The sequence below is a fragment of the Anabas testudineus genome, chromosome 18 (assembly GCF_900324465.2).
Source record: "Anabas testudineus chromosome 18, fAnaTes1.2, whole genome shotgun sequence".
NCBI classification, from domain to species: Eukaryota; Metazoa; Chordata; class Actinopteri; order Anabantiformes; family Anabantidae; genus Anabas; species Anabas testudineus.
In genome coordinates, this window is record NC_046627.1 from 28,294,437 (window position 1) to 28,315,564 (window position 21,128).

At 40.9% G+C, this 21,128-nt stretch overlaps 1 protein-coding gene across 1 annotated transcript; it reads left to right on the forward strand.

Annotated features, from left to right (window-relative positions):
• The first annotated feature begins 1,492 nt into the window (after positions 1-1,492).
• LOC113157313 (serine/threonine-protein phosphatase PP1-beta catalytic subunit) lies at positions 1,493-20,867 on the forward strand. The gene is made up of 8 exons (XM_026352732.1): positions 1,493-1,646; positions 15,199-15,330; positions 15,434-15,664; positions 16,973-17,077; positions 17,423-17,494; positions 19,577-19,728; positions 19,969-20,103; positions 20,302-20,867. The coding sequence occupies exons 1-8, from the start codon at positions 1,595-1,597 to the stop codon at positions 20,404-20,406; spliced, it is 984 nt and encodes a 327-aa protein (XP_026208517.1). The 5' UTR covers positions 1,493-1,594; the 3' UTR covers positions 20,407-20,867.
• The last annotated feature ends 261 nt before the right edge of the window (positions 20,868-21,128 follow it).

Sequence of the window (21,128 nt, forward strand, 5' to 3'; positions counted from 1 at the left end):
ATGCTCTTATTTTGAAAAAAAGCAGTCTTGTGTTTCCGCTGCTGTGCTGCATCTCGACAGTGCTGCGCCGTGTTTTCTCTGCATTGCAACTTGCCACCACCCACTCAAAACAGTGCGGAAATACCCAGTGACGCACTACAGAGGAACAGAAAAATAAGTTGAGTGGGAGAGGCAATAAAATAACTTCTGGCTTTAGTCATAACCTGGAAGAGAGTTTTCGACCGGATCCACCTTCATCTCTGCTAATATAGTCTCAAGGCTTTTCGACTGTAAACAGACTCCTTCAAGTAGAACATCCAGCTGATTTTATTCTTATAGGTTTTTGTGACTGCCTCGTGTGATTTATCTGATTATCTTGTCATTCACACATTGATTGACCTACTTAACTCTAAGAGACATTCTGCTGGCTGCCCACGCAGAAATCTCAGTTTCCAGTCGTAACAGTGGCAATCGAGTGACCTCAAACATCTTCTACATCTTAGTATTGTTTGTTCAACTGATGTTAATGGCTCTTTTAACACCAAATCACACAATCAACAGTTGATGAAGATAACTTCACCAAACACTCCCAGGTTGTGACATACTGTGACCAGATGGGGGCGCAGCAGGCGAGTAAATGGCGATCAGCTGTCACCAGGCGCCGCGCATTTGGACGTTGTTCATTTTTTTGAGAGATGGTACATTAGCAATCACATCTCATACTGGTGATCACAAATGCAATAAGATTAGATATGAAGGTGTTACAACCAACCACGTTTATTAAATTTGTTTTCAGTAGCTTTGTGTTGTTGTAGCGAACAACAACAGATAACAGTAACCTGTTGAAAGTGCCCTGACTTTGCTGAAGCATTCAAGTCACTTTGGAAATAGTGAACGCAACAACAAAATGGTGCCGAGGTAGGAATTGACCATCCACTCTGTTTTGGACCGTGTACTCACTGTCGTGCACGGTTTGCATGGGTGTCATTTGGGTGTCATTTGGGTGTCATGTGGGTGCTCTGGTTTCATTCCTCAGTCATCAGTAATACAGGTGCGGCAACGTTGGGGGCGTTCAAATGCTGCGTGAGACCTGGGGAAAAACTGGCTTTATGTTGTTGTTTTCTGACAGGCTTAATATTTACTTTATTGAAGTATTAGGGTTTAACTTATTTCAGAGACCAAGCCTTTAGTATGGTTACAATATTACCAACAATACATAAGTACTTTTGATATTTACTTCAGTAATTGGTTGAAAGCAGCACTTTCTCTTGTAATGCAGTAATTGCACTGTAATATTGTTACTTTTACTGTATCCGAATATTACTTAACAGTTGCACATGGCTGCGGTAGAGAAACCAAAAGCACGGAAGCACATCACCGTTGTGTATATCTTTATATATATATATGTATATATGGGGTTTCCCTTAAACGTTATGCGTGGTTCATTACAAACACACTGTTCGTCCTTCTAAGACAGAAGCTGCGTTTCCGCGGAGCATGTGAAGGCGGCGCAGTGGACGTCAGCGGGAGGCGGGCGGCGGGTTAGTGCGCGCGAGGCGGTGTCCGCCCTGCCGCCTGCTCCACACTGCGGCGGGCAGAGCTGTTCGTTACAGAAATGGCGGAGGGGGAGTTGGACGTCGACTCGCTGATCTCCAGGCTTTTAGAGGGTGAGTTCGCAACTGTGCTGTGTTAGCGTCGTCACGCTGTTTGCGACGTTATAAATGAAGTGTTTTTTTTTTTTTTTAAACTGGGGGGTTTTGAGTGTAGCTGACAAGAAAACGAGCCACTTTACGTGCTAGCGTAACGTTAGCCCGGACTGGAACGGACAGGACCAGTCCCGTTTGTCGTTAATACGAATCACACACACACACACCTTTACTCATGTCCTTTCTAGACTGTGGTGGTATTAATTGATGTGTAATGACACTCGGGTGTTTTCATGAGTTAAGCTGTGATTGGTAAAGTGTGTGTTCATGAGTGTTGAGTGGAGACAAAGTTGCAGCTGGAGGACTGTTGTCTATATCCCGACATGTTTAGCAGCGGAGGCACCGTCCGACCAACAGAAGAACTAGATATACATCACTGTGGCGGCGGCTTGGTTCAGGTCGCACTGCTCGTATGGCATCGTTAGTGGCGTTATCAGTGAGGCATCCCAACCAAATGCTGTAATTTATAAAAAATTTTATTTATTTTTATTAAAATAATCTTTTAGATTATTTTAAGCAATTTTAAGCTTAAGTGTAACAAAGTACACCACAGATCTTTGTCCTATTAAAATGTTGTAAATGTTATAGCAGATTAGTAGTGTTGAGGTTAATGAAGTTTTCATTGTGGTTCGTTGAATGTATGAAAGTTATTAATGGGTCATTCATTATCAAGGCAAGTTTAATCTAATAAAATCTCTGCTAATAAAAACAAGATTTGCAAACTTATGTGAACTTACTATGATTTGAGCCACTCACACTTTTGTGTATGTGAATTTTCGCTGTCAGCTTAAAATAATCTAAAAGATAGACAAATTACAGCATTTGGTTGGGCTATAACGTGTGTTACAGTTAATAAGGGAAGGGGGTGCAATAATTGGCAACTCGGAGTTGCCGAGATCTGCATCCTCCTCCCTGATTAGAGTGGGGGATGCCGATCTCGGCAGGCATACAAAACTCGGCATAACACCGGCAAACACAGCACTGACCAAGCTGCTGTTACTTTCTAAGACCTCAGTCATACGCTCTCCTTATATGTCCATAAGCTTTTAACAACACATACTACATAGGGAGGTGTCAGCTTGTGTGAACAATCTGTCCCAGAAGTCTTTGAAAGCAAATTGTAGTTTGGTGGATTAAGTATGCCGTCCACGTCAACACAGCTGTCTGATTCCTGAAGAGATCTTACATTTTTGTATTAGTATGGCTTTATATCGTGTGTGTGTGTGTGTGTGTGTGTGTGTGTGTGTGTGTGCACGATCGTGTGAAAAGTTGTCAACATTTGAAATGGGATTTCGGTGTCGGGATTTCTCAGCTGATGAGAACGTCACATGGTTTTGGTGTTCATATGTGAATAATCCTGAATGACAGTGTTTACACCAGGCAAGAGCCTTCATGATATTCCACTTACCAAACCAGCAGAGCTTGTGCATGTAGCTATTTCAAAATTAAGTAACTTGGAAAATGAAAATATACAACATGTATTTCGCAATCCCACACATAGTATTGTAGTACTATAAACCAAACCATGTTGTCAATTGTTAAACTAAATGAAATGCCACAGTTGATAAGTGGATATGATCAGAGTTACCATCAGTGTTATACATCATTTCCTACCAAGTTTTTACATCAATACAACAGTTGATAGACCATCTCCTGATCTTTATTATGAAAAAAAAACTTTGTTCATAGTAATTTAGTTAATTTTTCCTTATGTCTATATATCAAATAAGCCAGTAAAGAAAAGCTCCATGTTCAAAGAAAGCATTGTTGTTTTACTTCTGTACCATTGTTATGTGTTGGTTAGTAAAGGCTGGCTTTGGTAGCAGGGCTAAATAAGGGATCTTGAAATAGGTGAGCTGATCTGTCTGTCTTTCTCTCCTCTCATCATCTTGAGGACGTGGAGAATGTATTTCCTCTGTCTTCAGTAAATATGTAGACGGCCCAGGCAGTGGTAAACAAATATGTACGATTAGTTGTCTCTTTTCCCACTTTTTCAGGATGCTGAAAATCACACACACACACAGAAACACAGAAACACAGTTTGTTAGTGTATGTCAATAAACAGGCACACTTTGAATCGACATGTCAGTATGACCTAATCATCTGAATTGATTTGCACTGGTTACATAATAGGGCTATTTTGTTCTTTGTGTGTGTCAGCTGTATAGTGAAACAGCAGTGTGAATCTGTATTTTCAGCCGCACAGGGTTGTAGTGGAACTAGTTAGGTGGCTTCATGTTTAGCTGCTTTTTTATGCAGCGACCAGGAAACCTCAGTGAAGGAAACTGGAAGGATCTGGCCCTAAAGTGTTCCAGATGTGAGCCGTGAATATATCCAACCATCCATCTCCTTTCAGCCACGCTCTTTGCCTCATTTTTGGTGTGAAATACCCACTGACACCCAGGCCCAACACTAACGGTTTTCTGAAGGGTGATACTTCTGGAGCAAAACCAGCGTTCCATTAATTTTAATGTCAAACAAAATGAATTTAGTGTTCAGTGTTATTCTTGAGGGTGTAGCAGGGGGACTGGAGTCGATCTCAGCTGACATTTGACGAGAGACAGGGTATACACTGGACAGGTCACTAGTCAATCTCAAGAGCTGAGGGCTGAATGTTTAATTTGACATTTGTCCTCGCTGGTGCTGCAGTTAGCTACCTGCATGAGAGTTGGCTCAGGACAAGTTATTGAAGTGTATGTCTGTTCCGGAGCTGTGAAGCATGGTCTTTATTAGCAGGGAAAGTATCTGTTTTAATAATCTTATCTTAAATTTTTAACCTATTTTCCTGATGAATTGATTAGTTTAATCTAAAACTTGTTATTTTCATACTATGAACTTTGATCACGTGGATAAAAAAGTAGAATAACGCTGATGATATCCACTGTGACTTGCAAACCGTTCCTACATCAGTTTGTAATTGTTAGCATGGCATTTTATTTTAAGACTTGACCTTTCAACAACACAAAGACATCTTACTGGCTTTTCCTTCCTGATGAAAGCATGATGTCCCTCATCTTGGTTCGATTAACCAGGTTACATCCACAGCCTTCTTTCATGTTGATATGTAGTGAACAGCCAGTCAGCGGTCTTCTTCAAACGTACAATTCAAAATCTCAGAATCTCTTCACCTTTCTATAATATGTTCCCTTGTCACTGCAGGAATAATGGGATCTTTTCTCTAAGGCAGGAAGGGATTTCGTTAACCACTTCAACAGGATTTTGATGTCTTACTTTGTCAGTGAGCTTTGGTGCCAATCAGGAATCTACATACACAGACACACATAGTGTACTGTATGCAGAGCTCACTGATCTCCTACTAAATGTCAACAGGCACAGCTGTCCCTGGTAGAAATTACCCTAGCCTTTTGGAAACATACACACAAGGGGGAGAGTGTTTAAAGGGCAGTACTGTAATACAGTAGACCTATTTCAGCTCAGTTGTTGCTTAGTTACTTTGCCAGTGAGATTACACTACAAAGTGCTACAGAAATAAAACTAATTTATTAGATTGAACTGAAAAGAGTGGGATATTTAAAATGAGACACAAATTGTTCTTTTAACCTGTATTTCATTCAGTCTTGACATACACCAATGCATATTTTTATATATTTTTAGTGATTTGTATTTAATTTCAGTAGTTTTAAAGCTACAATATGTAAGGTTTTCTAATATTTTAACAATTGAAATATCCAAAATATATAGAGAGGTGCTGTTAAAGGAATGTGTGACTTAGAATGATTGAACAGCAATGAACTATTCTCTTGTAAAGATTTTTGAGTGAGGCTAGACCCTCCAGCCAATCAGAGGAGTCCAAATATTTCTGCTTAAATAATATGTTCTGTAGCTTTTTCTTATTTAAGACTATTACCTGAATGACTGGATGGAGCACAGTAGTCTGATATAGAGTTTCATGATTGTTTGCCAAAGGTTACATACTGTAGCTTTAAATCTGCATTAGAAACAAATGGGATTATGAGAAACATGGACTAAGAACATTGTACTATTGTCATGTACATGTGTAACATGTTAAATGTACCCATGACATCTGATGATCTATAAATTATAACGCCTTACGTTAGACAGTTGAATAGATAGTTATGTTATGACACAGTCTTGTCAATTGATTCATGCAAATATCAAACGTGAAATTAAATATTTTCTTTCATTTTCAAAGTAAGAGCTTTGAAAGATTTGTTGATTTATCGGAAATGTAAAACTGGTTGTGGGGGAAAAAATATTGTCTAGACAGACATGCATGTGACCTACGCTGTTGTTTGGAGGGTGGGTTGGCATTCGTTGTCATGCTGACAGGCTGAACCTGATAGACTGCAAGCAGGGCTTGCGATCACTGAAGCCTCCTGAGTGCCATTTAACATGCAGGTTTTTGGCCTCTCTGGTTTCATTTGTCACTTTAAATACAATGACTTGAAAGTATCTGTCTTAATTATTTAAGCTATTTTTCCGATGTATACATTAGTTTAATCAAAATTTTGTCATTTTCATACTATGTACTCAGATCACATTAACAGAAAAAGTAGAATTAGACTACTCATATCCAGGGGCGGCAGTGGCTCAGGTGGTAGAACAGTCGTCTACGAACCCCAGGGTGAGTGGTTCGATTCCTGGCTACTTGCTGAGGGGTCTTGGACAAGACATTGATCCCCAAGGGGCTCAATAAAGTATTAATTATCAACAATTGACAATGTTATTTTTTATGTGATAATGTACATCTGGTGATTCAGCTCCTTTTCCAGTAGCTAATGTTGTTGTGGCAATGAGAGTGCATCAGTTGAGGAGCATATGAGGCGTTCATGTCATGTCAACAGAATGTTGAATGGGAAAAGTTCCCATAGAAATGAGTCAGGAGTATTCAAGCAGTAGTCTGATATGGAGATCATTTATTATGTAGCTGTCATTATATTCAAAGCTGTCACTTTCAATACAATGACTTTTCATCTGCTGTGAGTCAAAAAACAAAAGCAACACAACTCTACAAAGTCCCACCGTGTGTATGAATAAAATGTTATCTATGCATCTGTCTGAATATTAATATCATTCTGTTTAGAGTTTGCATGTGTGCTACATAAAACTGTCTCAGTGGGTCTGTACAGCCTTTCTCTAATAATACAGTTATATGAATCCTATTTTGGGATTTAGTTTTTTGACTTAATTGCAGAGGAAAATGCTTTCTATAATTACATTTTTCATGTTTCATGTTTCATATTTCACGATAAAAACGCTGCGGGTTGTTAAAGCACGCTTGAGCTGATGTAGCATTTTTCACAGTATTTGTAGAAAACGGCAAACAAGAGCAGCAAGCCTCAGCAAAACTGCATGTTTGTGTGCAGTTTACTGCACCAGCCTTGTGCTTCTCATGTTTGTTTGTTTGTTTGTTTGTCGGGCTCTCCCCCACCCAGCTCCTCCTCATCCTCCTTAGATTTTACTTGTGCTGTGTCTGTGTGCTGTGATCCAGCAAAACAGCTATTACAGGCTCCAGCTTTCCCAACATGCCCACGCTAAGCCCACGCTGGCCCAGGCTTTAGTGACAACGGACCCTCTGTCTGGACTGCCAGCACAGGTGGCTCGTAGGCTTTATGTGGCACAGTCAATGCTGCAGCCCTATACATGAGCCAGTGAGAGGGAGGAGACAGCATGGAAAGTTGCATTTCAGAGCCATTTTGTCTTCTTGGTTTATGGACAAAGAAGGCAGCCAAGTTGTAACCCAATATGGGTACATAAAATCTCCCAGAGTTTTTCATCATTTAGGAGCAGTCTAGGTCTGAGTCTGAGTTGTCAGTGAGTGCTGGACAACCTGCCTCCTCTTTACATACCACTGCCCAACACTTTTCTTTGTGTTATGTATGCAATCATAAACACATCATGAATATAATCAAAAATAGAGCCTGATACTGTATATGAGGAGTGTTAAAAATAAACAAATGCAGTGCTCAGTTTTACTGGCCACTTACCAAATAGAAATTTCAAGTAGAAATTCCATTTATTTTCTGATTGAAAAAATGTCTTTTGCAACAGACAATACAAGACAAGTCATGTGTGTCCACATATTGTCTATGTGGACACACATTTCTGTGCTATACATGGGCTCCTGTCCAAAACCACACAGACTGGGGAGGGGCCAAAATTTTCATTACAGATATAATGGTGGAGACACATATGCAAAGTGAGAACTAGACTCACTTTTGACTAATTCTGTGTCTAGAAGCACAATATGACACAGCTTAAACTTATACAGTTTTATCCATTCCACCAATGTCATTTACATTACAAGAAAAGCACAATACTTCAGAAAATGGTTTCAAGTGACGTCAGGTATTAGCTGTCGTTGTAGGGAATAATGTAGCTTACAGGGTGCAGCAAATAGACAACCTCTGTCCCAGTGCCAGAGTGTGAATTACTGTTCTCATACAGCCGATTACAAAGTATTTAGCTTCCAGTAATTATTTGGTTTACAGGCTGCGCCAAACTGAATGTACTGAACATCTTGTATGGTTTAGGACAAATAACTGTGCAAACACCCTGTTCTGTCTATATATAGTTAAACTCATGTTAACATGACAAACATCAGGGCTTTCGTAATAAATTCTTTGTGTTGAATTGGGGGAAGGTGTGTTTGATTGCCTATGAATTTATGTATTTTATTAAATTTTTTTCAATTGTAGAAGTTTTGATTGTAAAATTGATTGTTTAAATAGTTACATAGTTTAGATAGATGACATAGTGGACAGTAATGTTTCCTAGAGTTTTTAATATTAAAATGCGGCGTGTAAGAGGTGTACGACATTCGTGCATGTGTAAACTTTTTTTTGATATTCGTGGAGAACTATTGCTGTTGCATGCTGCTCATGTGGCACTCTGTTGTGGAAATAACAATGGTGGAGCCTGTGTGGCGGGTAGCATTCACCCCCTGGCACCAAACATGGCACAGAGCATACCCAAAGCTTTTCAGCTGCCCAACTAGACTTTCCAATAAACCCTCTCTCCCTCGCCTACTGTGCTTCCCCCACTCGAGTTTCAGCTTCTCTAGTTTTTCTCCTCTTCATCACTCCTACTTTCTGCCTCTAGACATGCCTCCTGTTTATTTCTCCCCAAGTCTCTCCTCTCAATTTCATCCTTTCTTTTGCCCCACAAAGACAGCCATTCAACCATGGCACTTCAAGGCGAACAAAACGTCCTCTGAAAATGCAAAGCCTGCACAGAAATGCCATCTCAGGCGGGATTTCTTCCTTAACATTCGCTCCCGCTCTCTTCGCCAGTTACTTTGTTTCTCAGTCACTGAAGGGGTCACTGTTTTCCATCGCCCCTGTGTGGGAGAGGGTTAAATGGAGGAGTGGAGGGGAGCTGCTGGCTTCATGCCCAGTTGAAAAGAATAGAGATTGATGGTGAAGAGCTAAAAAAGGTCTGACGGGGCATCTTTATGGCGCTGTGTGCACTGACTAAAACTTGCACAGTCATACCTGCTTAAAATTCATGGGTCTGCTTGACCCATTCAAATATTCTTTGCCTATCTTTTTTTGCAGAAAACAAAAATATAAATGACTACAGTAAATGTTCTGGTCACTCTGTAGCTTCCTTTTAGCATCTTTAAGCTCATTGGGTTTTTTTTTCGCCACAGCTTTAATGTTTTGTAGTGGACACTAATGTTTCCAGCATCAGCAGGTCAGCTGTTTTGGTACAGAGGCTCCTGACAAAGTTAGTGCCTAGTTGATGAACAACAGGCTAAGAAGCTTGTAGAAAGACTGTTAAAAGAGCAATGAATATTGGACTCAGATTAATTAATGTGGTGCCAACCACAACATGAATGCTAGTGTTAGTATCTGCTCCATGCAATCTGCTCCATGTTTGAATGCTAAAATGTATGGAATTGCTAATGTGTACCACAAAGGCTTTAAAGAGTGGCATTGCACAAAACCACAATAAGGGATTCATCTGAGATTTTCCAGTTATCCTGGCTACATTTAGCATTGACGGAGGTTAAATTAAACTCAGTGAAGTTACGATGGAGATTTATTCTGTGCAGCTAAACCAATATTTTCCAGTTTTCTTTGCTTGAAATTAGCCCTAACTGTTACATTAAAGTAGGTTAAATTAAGTTACCAGCATAAGATTAATCCTAGTGATTTATCTGTTGTATGCAAATCCTGTTTATCACTCTAAGTCATTTCATGGTTTTCTGTAAATATGTTGCATCATTTTAATTATGCTCTGCATTAAAATACTACAGATATTTAATCATTCAAACATGCTGTTATTTTAATTAACACTTATTTTTATAGTCATTGATGTGGTAGTCATTATTACTGTCAGGCCCTTTGTTATATAGCTAGTGTTTATGAAGACTGCTGTTTATATTGCTGTCAGGGGTCTAATCAATATGTAAGTTACTGCAGTTAGCTAAAGAAGTTGCAAAAGCAGTTTTAGTTAAGTCTGTGACATGGCATGGCCTTTGTTGGATGACATACTACACTACAAAGCGTTAACACAGGCATGAAAGAATCTTCCATGACGATGCTACAATATGCAATTTAAGCTAGCAGTAGCACAGACATCGAATTCAATTCAGTCTGCTGCTCCCGGCCCCACTTGCTCTGCTGAGTGGTGCTCTGCTACAGTCTGCTCATGCTCTGCCCAATGCTTCACATATTCATCAATTGTCAAGGAGCATAAATAATAAAGCCTGGCTCACAGGACACATTGACACACATTGCTACTAAAAATATGACAGTATTGTTAAGTAAAGGCATTAATACTCAAACAATTGTAATATAAATACATAGCCAGGCATATAGAGTAACAGTAACTATGTAGACGCTCTCTCAATAAAATGTTACCAGATTACAAATATAGTTTTCTTTATAAAACAATTTTATTGCTAACTAACGCAAAGAACAGACTGCAAAGCATGTTAACAATTCAGCAGTAATTGACTTATAGGAGTCAGCCCTATTTTTAAGCTCATGATATATTACGCTGACATCGGTGTGTTTTTTCTTGTTGATATGAATGGGCTTACACAGCTCTCTGCCAGTGCAGCTGACAGCCATTACATTGTTGTGATCCTTCACTCAGTGACTGAGCCCCGGCCTGTGCCTGGCTAATCTTGTTCTCTCACAGTCGCATACAACAACAGAGCCTTCAAGCGTTCCCTCTGTGTCCACACTGAATAGCCTACTTCCTCCTTCCACCATACAGTAGCGCCCATATATGGTAATGACTTGATGGAGCGATCTGCTGGTAATTCACTTATCTTTCATTCTCTCTCTAACCTATAGTATTCAAGTGACCGCTGCTCTTTAAAATGAATGGAAACATTGTGGACCTCTTGGAACTTCAGCAAGTAGTTACCAACCAATAAAGTAGGAAAAATGATGACTGAAAACCAAACTCTTTGTCAATCTCTGTTTAAAAACTATACATTTCTTTTATATCTTGTGCATTGAAAGTTGGATAATGTCAAGTTACTTGAAACGGCCAGCCCGGTCCCTGTGGCATGCTGGTTGAGTCTTCCAAATAACTTCACTGTCAGTTTAACTGTGTGCTCATGCAGTGTGTCAGGTTGCGCTGTATGTTTTGTAACACCTCTTTGGTGTTACAAAACACCCAATGGAGGGTTAGGCTCCATTGGGTGCTTTCCTAAGCCCAATGGAGGGTTAGGCTCCATTGGGTGCTTTCCTAAGCCCAATGGAGGGTTAGGCTGTTACCAAGATTCTCCTAAATATTTAGGGAAATAGGTGGCAAAGTGCCCAGCAGCTGGCTACTTAAATTCAGGGAACAGTGGCCCATTTGTAACAAGGAAGTTCAAGCATAGTAACAAAGTAGCATAGGGCATTGCACCTTCGTAATATTAATAATAAGAATAATAACTTTAGCAAAATCATAGCATTGCCTGAATTGTAACTTTCATTTCTATTTCACAACCATTCTAAGCAGTTCTAGCCTTTGATAGAACTGGCAGATGCCTAGACCAGTGTATCCCAGGCTGTGCTGAAGCTCTGTGAGCGGTGTGGAATGCAAAGAGAGCTCTGGGAGGGGAACGGGGCAGAGCTGTCCTTTGACGTCAGCATGAGGCAGAGGACAGTGACCCAGGAGTTCACAGCCACAGCCACTTAAAGATAAAAAGATACATAGATGAAGGAGGAAGGAAGAGGTGAAGCAGGAGGAAAGGGAGGTCTAGGAAGGAGAGCGACTGAGATACAACCAACATTTGATTGCAGTTCAGTAGTCTTCATTGGATCAAGCTAAAGAAAGGACACAGCGTTCAGTTTGAAGTGGTCAGGGTGTGACAAAACCCAAAACTCCAAAGCTAATGAAAACTGACATATGGCTCTGACCAAATTAGGAGGAATCAAATGGAACAAAGATGAGTTTCTCAGAGAAGATATTTGCTCTAATCTTGCATAGGAAGCTGCTGGGAAAAGTAAGTGGAACATCAGCTTTTCCCCACAAGGTGAAGCTCAGCAGCTGCTTTAGCCATGGACCTAGTGCCTTCTCACTGCTGCTGTAGTAGTGACAATCACTGACAAACATTTTGAAGCATTTGTTTGTGGGTAGATTGTCTGTTGCCATTTTCTAATGTTAGAAGAACCGTTCCAGTTTAAAAAATGAATAAGAAATGTATAGTGTTTTTGAAAATGGATTCAATATGACAAAACATATCACAAATATTTTCATAGACTCCTTTTGAACACTTTGTTGTCCCCACATTTAGTCTCATATGTGAGTCTATAACAGTGCAAACTTTTGCATTACACTATCTTGAAACTCCTTGGTACACATAAATATCCACACTCTTTAAATTCTACACCACTAGTCTGCAACTTCCTGTTATACAGTTGTAGTCTCTAAGCCCATCCAGGGTAATACTGATGACATCACTATGAGATCATTAGGGTTTTTTTTTATTCTCCAGAACATACTACAGCTGTTTTCTCAAGCTAAGTTGAATAAACCATTGATATGTACCAACACGTCTCTACCGGTTCCTGTCACTCCTGGTGGTGTGTGTGGTACAGAATGAATCTGCTGCTGAATGACGCATGCATGGCTGTATTATTGAAATTTACTTTTTGTTTTAGAACTGTAATGTGGGGCTTTGGAGGCTTTTGGACATGTTTGAACAAAATCAGGTATAAAGGCTGACAAGTATTTGGGTCTGTTCTCAGACGCGGCACATGTTAGTATGCAGGGCGTGGGCTGGCAGAGATGCCACTTTATCTGCAAATCAGCTCCCTGCCCAACATAAACCGGCAGCAGGAGCAGCTCCGCTTACCAACACCTTGCAGTCTGCAAATTGGTCTTGCTGGGTTGCCATGGTGATCGAATGTTGGCACCACCTCCTATTTTCTTTCTCTCCCCTTCACTTTCTCTTCTCTGGGGAAGCTGCAGTGCAGTGATGTCAGAGTAAAGGATGCTTGATGTCTCTCCACAAGCCTCTAGTGGTACAATTTGAAGTCAAGGTCACTGGATCATTCAGGGGTGTGTTGGTGTGGGTGTGTATATAGGAGGAGGATGCAGAGAAATTAAGTGTTTGTGTGTGTTCCCAGCACTGCCTCACCTTAACCCTATGATGAAAGGGGACTCTCCCAAGCGTGACTAGTGGTGCTGGGTGTGTGTGTGTGTGTGTGTGTGTGTGTGTGTGTGTGTGTGTGTGTGTGTGTGTGTGTGTGTGTGTGTGTGTGTGTGTGTGTGTGTGTGTGTGTGTGTGTATGTGTGTGTGTGTGTGTGTGTGTGTGTGTGTGTGTGTGTGTGTGTGTGTGTGTGTGTGTGTGTGTGTGCGCGCGCGCGCATGTGAATCCTATATCAGGCCTCACTCCCTGTCAGCTGAGCCAGCACAGACCTGCAAACGCGTCACCACAAAGCTGCAAGGGAGGGGTGTGAAATCACTCCTGACATCTGACACACACACTTTAAGAGGACGCACAGACACTCATTGCTTGTGCTCTGCGCTCAGTGTTGTGCTTAAAGACCAATAATCATCCCCTTCAGTTTTGCAGTATTAAAAATGAACACATTCTCATGTGATTTGGCTTAAGCTGTGTCTTTGTTTATATTCACCTGTGAATTCTTTTGGGCTATCTAAATATAACCTCAGTCTTACCCTTCAGATCAGGCGTGTATGATTACAGGTTGTGTTTGGCTGTGGCCGGGGAAACAGTATTTATCACCTAAGGTCTCCAGGCAGAACTGGCAGGGTCATGTTGACACATATACACACTACTGCACTCACTTTAAAACTTAACATGAAATTCCCTCTGAGCTGCGACGTGCCAGCAGGAGTCACCTGCAGGAATCTGACACACATGAACCACTTTTTATATACTCACTCAAGGAGGAGGCAGACTTTCTCTTCCTTTTAAAAACAAAGTCTGCCTGTCTTGTCAAGCAGGATTCTTCTAACCACATCTCTTTGAGTTCCCTATTAAGCAGCATTTAACGCCTGCTAGGATTTCCATCATGCTGCTGTGATGTCATCTGACAGCAGCAATCTCAGGTCTGAGTCTGCTCTTCATGCGAGCACAGAAGGAAATGTTGTGTATATAGGTCAGCAGCAGAGCATGGAAATGCCATAACCTAAGATATCCATCGATAGGCATACTTTGAGTTTTCAAAGCAGCATTAAGAGATTAACAGCAGGCAGGAGCTCATAAATGAAATAAAATGAAAAACATGAAGGATGTGATGAGATGTTTTGTCGGATTCCTTTCAGTGCACACTTTCTAAGTTGTGTAAGGAAAACGCAGGATAGCATCATTACTTCCAGTTACTTGCGCATCACAGTGCTGACAGTATACAGCATGTTTACAAAGGTCGGCTCGTAGAAAACACAGTTATACACAGTCATCTCTCTGTAAAAATGAAACAAACAGCTCAGCTTTTTACTTGTTTTACATGACTGACCGTTGCTGTAGTTGCTTTAAAACTTTTTTTTGCTTATGTTTTAGCATTTGTTAGGTAACAGTGTTTATATTCTAGTGTGTTGACATTTTTGTTTCCTTTATGGTGATGAAAAATCTCATTCTGCTATTAAAAGGGAAGCCTAAAATGAAACATCCCTGTTAATGAGTAAGATTATAATGATTAAAAAGGACATTTTAATTTTAGTGGGATCGTGTTATCATGTTTGTATACACGTTTCTCTCAAAGGCACATAACTTATGGGTGAACCAGGTAAAAACTTATAATGTATTATTCTTAAATTTTATTTATTAAGCACCTGTAATTGCTGTGTTAACTCTTTTACTAGTCTCATGTACATTGAGTGCTTCGTTACATGGGGTCATATTCTTCTTCTTTTCCTCTAAATAACACATCAGGAAGCATCTCCAAAAACACTCCCAACATCAACAAACCCCACACAGGGTATTTTCATCCTGTCTTTTGACTAAACCCTGTCTCCCAGATTTAGTTTGAAGGTAATAGAAAAGCTCACTATGAGCCTGAAATGAAACACACGGTCATTCTTTAACCTTTTCAACCTGTTCTCTCCCTGCACCAGTGCGAGGATGTCGTCCAGGGAAGATTGTCCAGATGACAGAGGCTGAGGTGCGTGGCCTCTGCATCAAGTCCCGGGAGATCTTCCTCAGCCAGCCAATCCTCCTAGAGCTTGAAGCACCGCTCAAAATCTGTGGTCAGTGACCTCCGATCAAGCCTTGTTCTTCTAAACTGTCATTTGTCCTCATCTCCTGCTCCTCCTTCTTCTGCTGATCACCACTTTTCATTCCCCATTCCAGGTGACATCCATGGACAGTACACAGACCTGCTCAGGCTCTTCGAGTATGGTGGCTTCCCTCCAGAAGCCAACTACCTGTTCCTTGGAGACTATGTGGACAGAGGGAAGCAGTCTCTGGAGACCATCTGCCTGCTATTGGCATACAAGATCAAATACCCTGAGAACTTCTTCCTGCTCAGGGGCAACCATGAGTGTGCCTCCATTAACCGCATCTACGGCTTCTACGATGAGTGTAAGTGAATTGTAGTCGATCTAGTTCCAGTTCTAGTTTGAGGTAGCACAGCAACATGTGAACACAACAGTAGACGTGATAGAGAAGAAGACAAATTTAAAACAAAAGCAAAAGACCTCCCCTCCAGAAAGCTTCCCATTAGTAATATTTTATCATAACAATGTCTCTACTGATGCATCAGCATAATCTTACTTTTGTAGCTGCTCAAAGTAGAGCAAGTTTTAACAACTTTATCTACAGTTTCTAAATGAACCTATGTCTCTTTGGTGAATTGCTACAATTAAAAAAAGTTTTTTTTCTTTTTGCGTGAGAAACAAAACATTTTGGGAAATCACTGGTTTCACTAGGGCAGCAGGATAGGGCGGGTAGAACCCCACAGTTCGCCTTCCGGCTCCCGCCTAATTCCTGGCCAAATTTCGAAGTGTCCCTCGACTCCTCAAGTTGCCAGCCTGTTGACAAAGAATCAAATTCAATCAGTCAATTATTACTAATATTAAACAATAGGTGCTTTTTGGACAGAAAGGAACTTTTTCAGAGTTCTTACCACTGTTTGCAGTAAGTTCCCCCTTATTTGTGTGTCCACACTGCAGAAAATTGAGGACGATCGGTGTAGATTGGTCCAACAGTGAGCCAATGCAGTGCAAGCAACTGAGGGATTCCACGGCATTATCATACAATATGAGAGCATGATTATACTTGAATAAATGCATTCACATTGGAAAAAAATTCAGTCGGTGTTTCACAATAAACAACTGTGGATCAGAAGGTAGGGTAGTCGCCTATGAACACCAGGGTTGGTGGTTTGACTCCTGGTTGCTCCCTGATTCCTTGCCACACGTGTCCCATGGCAAAACACTAAATCCTGAACCCTTGGCACATTAAGGAGGCTGCCTATCCACAAGAATTTCCCTTTAATAAGCTATTATTATTATTATTATTATTATCACTATCATTATTTAAATGTTGGCATTGCTGTAATTGAGCAAAATTAAAATTTGAAAATACCAAATGTAATTAATTTTTTGCCATGTAATAATTTACCTTAATTTGTTTATTAGAGCACACCTTTCTGAGATGGCATATTAGATAAAAGAAAAGACAAGTATATATTTTAATGAGTAAAATGTAGCATTCACTGAAACTGGTGGTTGGGTAAATGGATAACTGAACACGAACCATGTGACACTGGATTCCCAATATGTTCTGAATCTCTATATCTTAAGACTGAGCTTGTAAAACAATCTGGAATAACATTATGAGGTTCTTTGCCCTGAGGCGTCCTGACTCACTGGCTTGTTGATTTTGCAGGTAAACGCAGATTCAACATCAAGCTGTGGAAAACCTTCACCGACTGCTTCAACTGCCTGCCCATTGCTGCCATAGTGGACGAGAAGATCTTCTGCTGTCACGGAGGTATTCATGCTGAAACACTGCTGATAATTATGCATGTTTCCTGGAGCATATAAATCAGAAATACACATTATTTTTTTTACTTTGGTTTTAGTAGTATTTCTGGAAACCAGTACTGTGCTCACATGATATGTAATCCCGAGTATGAAAGATGAAGTACATGGCCCTACTAAACAGGATTTTTGGTTTATTAATCTCTTATGAAGTAAATGGGTCAGAGCAAGTGTATAGTTGTTTGTTGTTTTTTTTAAGTGGGTTAAAACCTGCACAGGCAGGTCACAGAATGAGGAAGAGATTTAGCTGCTGAAAGCTTTTGTGTGAATGTGTCTCGTTTCCCACTTCCCACAGGTCTCTCTCCCGACCTGCAGTCTATGGAGCAGATCAGACGCATCATGAGACCCACAGACGTACCTGACACAGGTAAGTCGGCACACACAATGAACCCCACCTCCACCTTCTACACAGTAATCCAACATACTTAACAGACTGGACTTTGGTAGTTACCAACATTTTGTTGTTTCTTTCTTTCTTTATAACTTTAATAACTTTATTTACAGAGCACTTATCAAACTTTGCTGGATTTAACAGATATACCGATCATATCCACTGGATTAGGATCAGGCCTGATTCAGACATTAATGTTAATAATGAATTACTGACTATTTGACTGTGACTATTTGAAGTACAAGGCATCAGAAGAGAGATCAACTATAGACAGTACTTTTACTTTAGAGAATCAAGAACAATTAGCTGATAATGTTTTTGTATTTTTACTGTTTGACTGTTCTTCAGTCCCGTCATTTTGCATGTGTGAAAAGAGGGAACATCAGTCAAAGGCACTGCACAAACTGCACAAATTGGCCAATGCTAGTAGAACAATTGTAATGTCCTGAAAAAGGTCTGGTGCACTGAGCAAAATAAACAGATCAGCCAAGGAAAATTACAACAGCTGATGACAGAAGCATTGTGGAAGCTGTGAAGAAAAACCAAAAAACCACAGTCTGACGACATCACCAACAACCACAGGGGTCAAGGTATCACAGTCATCCATTTAAGAAAGAGGCTATACCACAAGATGCAAACGTCTCATCAACAGTAGGAAGCAGAAAGCCAGGTTGGCATTTGATCCAGAACTTTAGCTTCTATCTGTACTTTACTGCAGTTTTGAAGGCTGTTGAGATGAAGATTAACCTCTACCACAGTGATGGGAACGCCTGCGTGTGAAGGATGGATCTGCTCATGCTCCAAATCATACAAGCTCATCTGTGAAACTCTTTGGAGCAAGTGATCGGGGGCTTGGCCTTGCATGGTTCACTCATCTCAGTGGATAGTATAAGAATTCTTGCTGTTTCATAATTCTGGAAGAAACTGCAGTGAGCGTTTACATTCACCTACCACTCACTGACTTATTGAACCGTTTTAGCCACAACAATCAGGGTCTTATGTCATTTCAGCATCTCAGAGTATAAAACCCCAAGTTCAGCGTGACACAAAATTGCTCTTACTTTTACCTTTTTACTTTTACTTTTACCTGGTAGTGAAAGTTTGGAACTTTACCTCAAGAAATGACTGCAGCTGATATTTGGAGACTGGGGACACTGCCACTTCAGCCGGAGACGTGATGGCACATTGAGTGGGAGGACAGATGTGCATTGACGGGTTACAAAAAGATAGTTTCCAGCAAATGGATAATGATTGTTTTATTTTATTTTTTTTTCGTTGACCATGTGTGGGATGCAACTGCTCTCAACATGAGGTCGACACAAACAAGTAATAAATGAAACATAGATCCCTCCCACAGCTCCTCACACACATATACTGGATAAATACAGGCCCCTCAGACCTTGTACACTCAGCCAACGATGGGCTCGTCTGTGCTCTTTGCTATAATTTGTTCTGTGGTGTTAATACCTGGTAAGGACGTGAGAAGTGAGTAAGTGGTGGCTGTCATCTGTCAACATGTGCCTCCTTCCTCTCATAAATCCTTGAACTTTGTCTGAGCATGTGGTTGGTTTAGTTTAGGTAATACATGTATCAGAGAATGCTGCTGTTCCTCTGCGTCTGTGGGAAGTCAGTAAAGCTAGTGGACCCAAGCCTGTCTTTGCCCCGTCTTCATTAAAGTTGGGTGTTCTTGTCCTTATAAGGACAACTACTCAGAGCCTGGCGGCTGCTGTCTCTCAGATCCTCTTATGGTCTTCCAAGGGAGTCTCCAAGTGTCTGGATGTGAAGATCGTGTGTGTGTGTGTGTGTGTGTGTGTGTGTGTGTGTACAGAACATGGAGCAGCCTTTTAGTACCTGGTAAAGGTGGCTCCAGTTGAAAAGATGCAACACACAGAGATTATTTCATCCTGTGACCTACATCAGTGTTTGATTGCAAATCAAACCTGGAGATGAATCATTTGTCATTTTCCTGTAAATGCAGAAGTGACGCCCCCTCCCCCTCCCTCCACTCCTGTGTCCAAACACTGTGTAGTAAGACATACTTCAAACTGTATCCTCCAGGCCTCCTGTGTGACCTGCTGTGGTCAGACCCAGACAAGGACGTCCAGGGCTGGGGAGAGAACGACCGCGGTGTCTCCTTTACTTTTGGAGCTGATGTGGTCAGCAAGTTCCTCAACCGCCACGACCTGGACCTGATCTGCAGGGCTCATCAGGTACTGCACTCGCACACATCCGCTCTATTAAGCTACCTATATTCATAGAAAACCACTGACCTCTAAGCATGTGTGTGTGATCAGACCGTGTTATCAGGCTTCTTAGAAACATTCACAGAGTTTTTTGCATGAAATGCATCACTGCCCAGAGAGGTCAGATCAGATGATGTTGATCAGTGATCAGTGTAAATACTGTTAGCTCTGCAGTGACCTGTGTTGCTGTGTGTCTGACGCCCCCAGGTGGTAGAAGATGGCTATGAGTTCTTTGCCAAGCGACAGCTGGTGACGCTGTTCTCTGCTCCAAACTACTGCGGAGAGTTTGACAATGCTGGCGGCATGATGAGCGTGGATGAAACCCTGATGTGCTCCTTCCAGGTGTGAAGTCATGACGTGTGCACAGTACAGACAGAAATCTAAACACCTCCAGTAATAAACAGAGCTACATTCACTAACTGTGTAACGGTCAATGAATGTAAAATACTCATGGCTTTACTGCATACGCTTTACGCAGTAGAAACAAGTATGGGATAAGAAGCGGTGGTTTGTAGCTAATGCTTCTGTGTCTCTTCCTAGATCCTGAAGCCATCTGAGAAGAAAGCTAAGTACCAATACGGAGGGATGAACTCTGGTCGGCCTGTCACTCCTCCCCGCACAGCTCAACCCCCAAAGAAACGATGAAGAAGAACGGAAGGAGGAAGAGACGGATCGGCAGAGAGAAGTCTGTCAAGACTGTCTCCCATTGGCTTTTTGACACCACACACAGAGGAGAAAACAAACGAACACAACTCTTTTAAGACACACCCAAGCCTGTCTTTCATGTAGATTAAAATTTTTCTCCCTCTGAGCTGCTGTCACACTCTTTTTCTTCTTCAACGCTTTATTTTCTTTACATCTGTGTAACATTTTTAAAAACAAGTGTTTAAAGAGAAACGAGAAAACAATATGAGAGTGTCATTACGTAGCATATCGAGTGTTTTTCTTTTTGGTCTATTTGTCCTTTGCCTTTTATTTTCTTGACAGTTTGACATCTAGTTTATTTCACCACAAATCCTTACTCCCCTGTCTGTACAGACACAACAGGTATTAATGACAACTGCTGGGTTTTCAATAAATAATACAGGGAATAAATCCACCTCCATGTTCTGTGTGCTTTTTCCACTTCAATACTCCTTTAAGGCAAAGACCTCACACACAGTTCTTTATCAACCTGGGTTTAACTAATCCAAGCCAACATGTTAGCCAGCTATACTTGTACTGTTAATTCACTTAGCTAGTGTCGTTCTCAAGTGTTAATCTAGGAATAAGATATCCTGAATAATGATACACTAAAACCTTTTTGAATTAAAGCTCATTAATGCCTGTTAACACCATTAATGCAGCATTTTAGCATCAGACTCAAA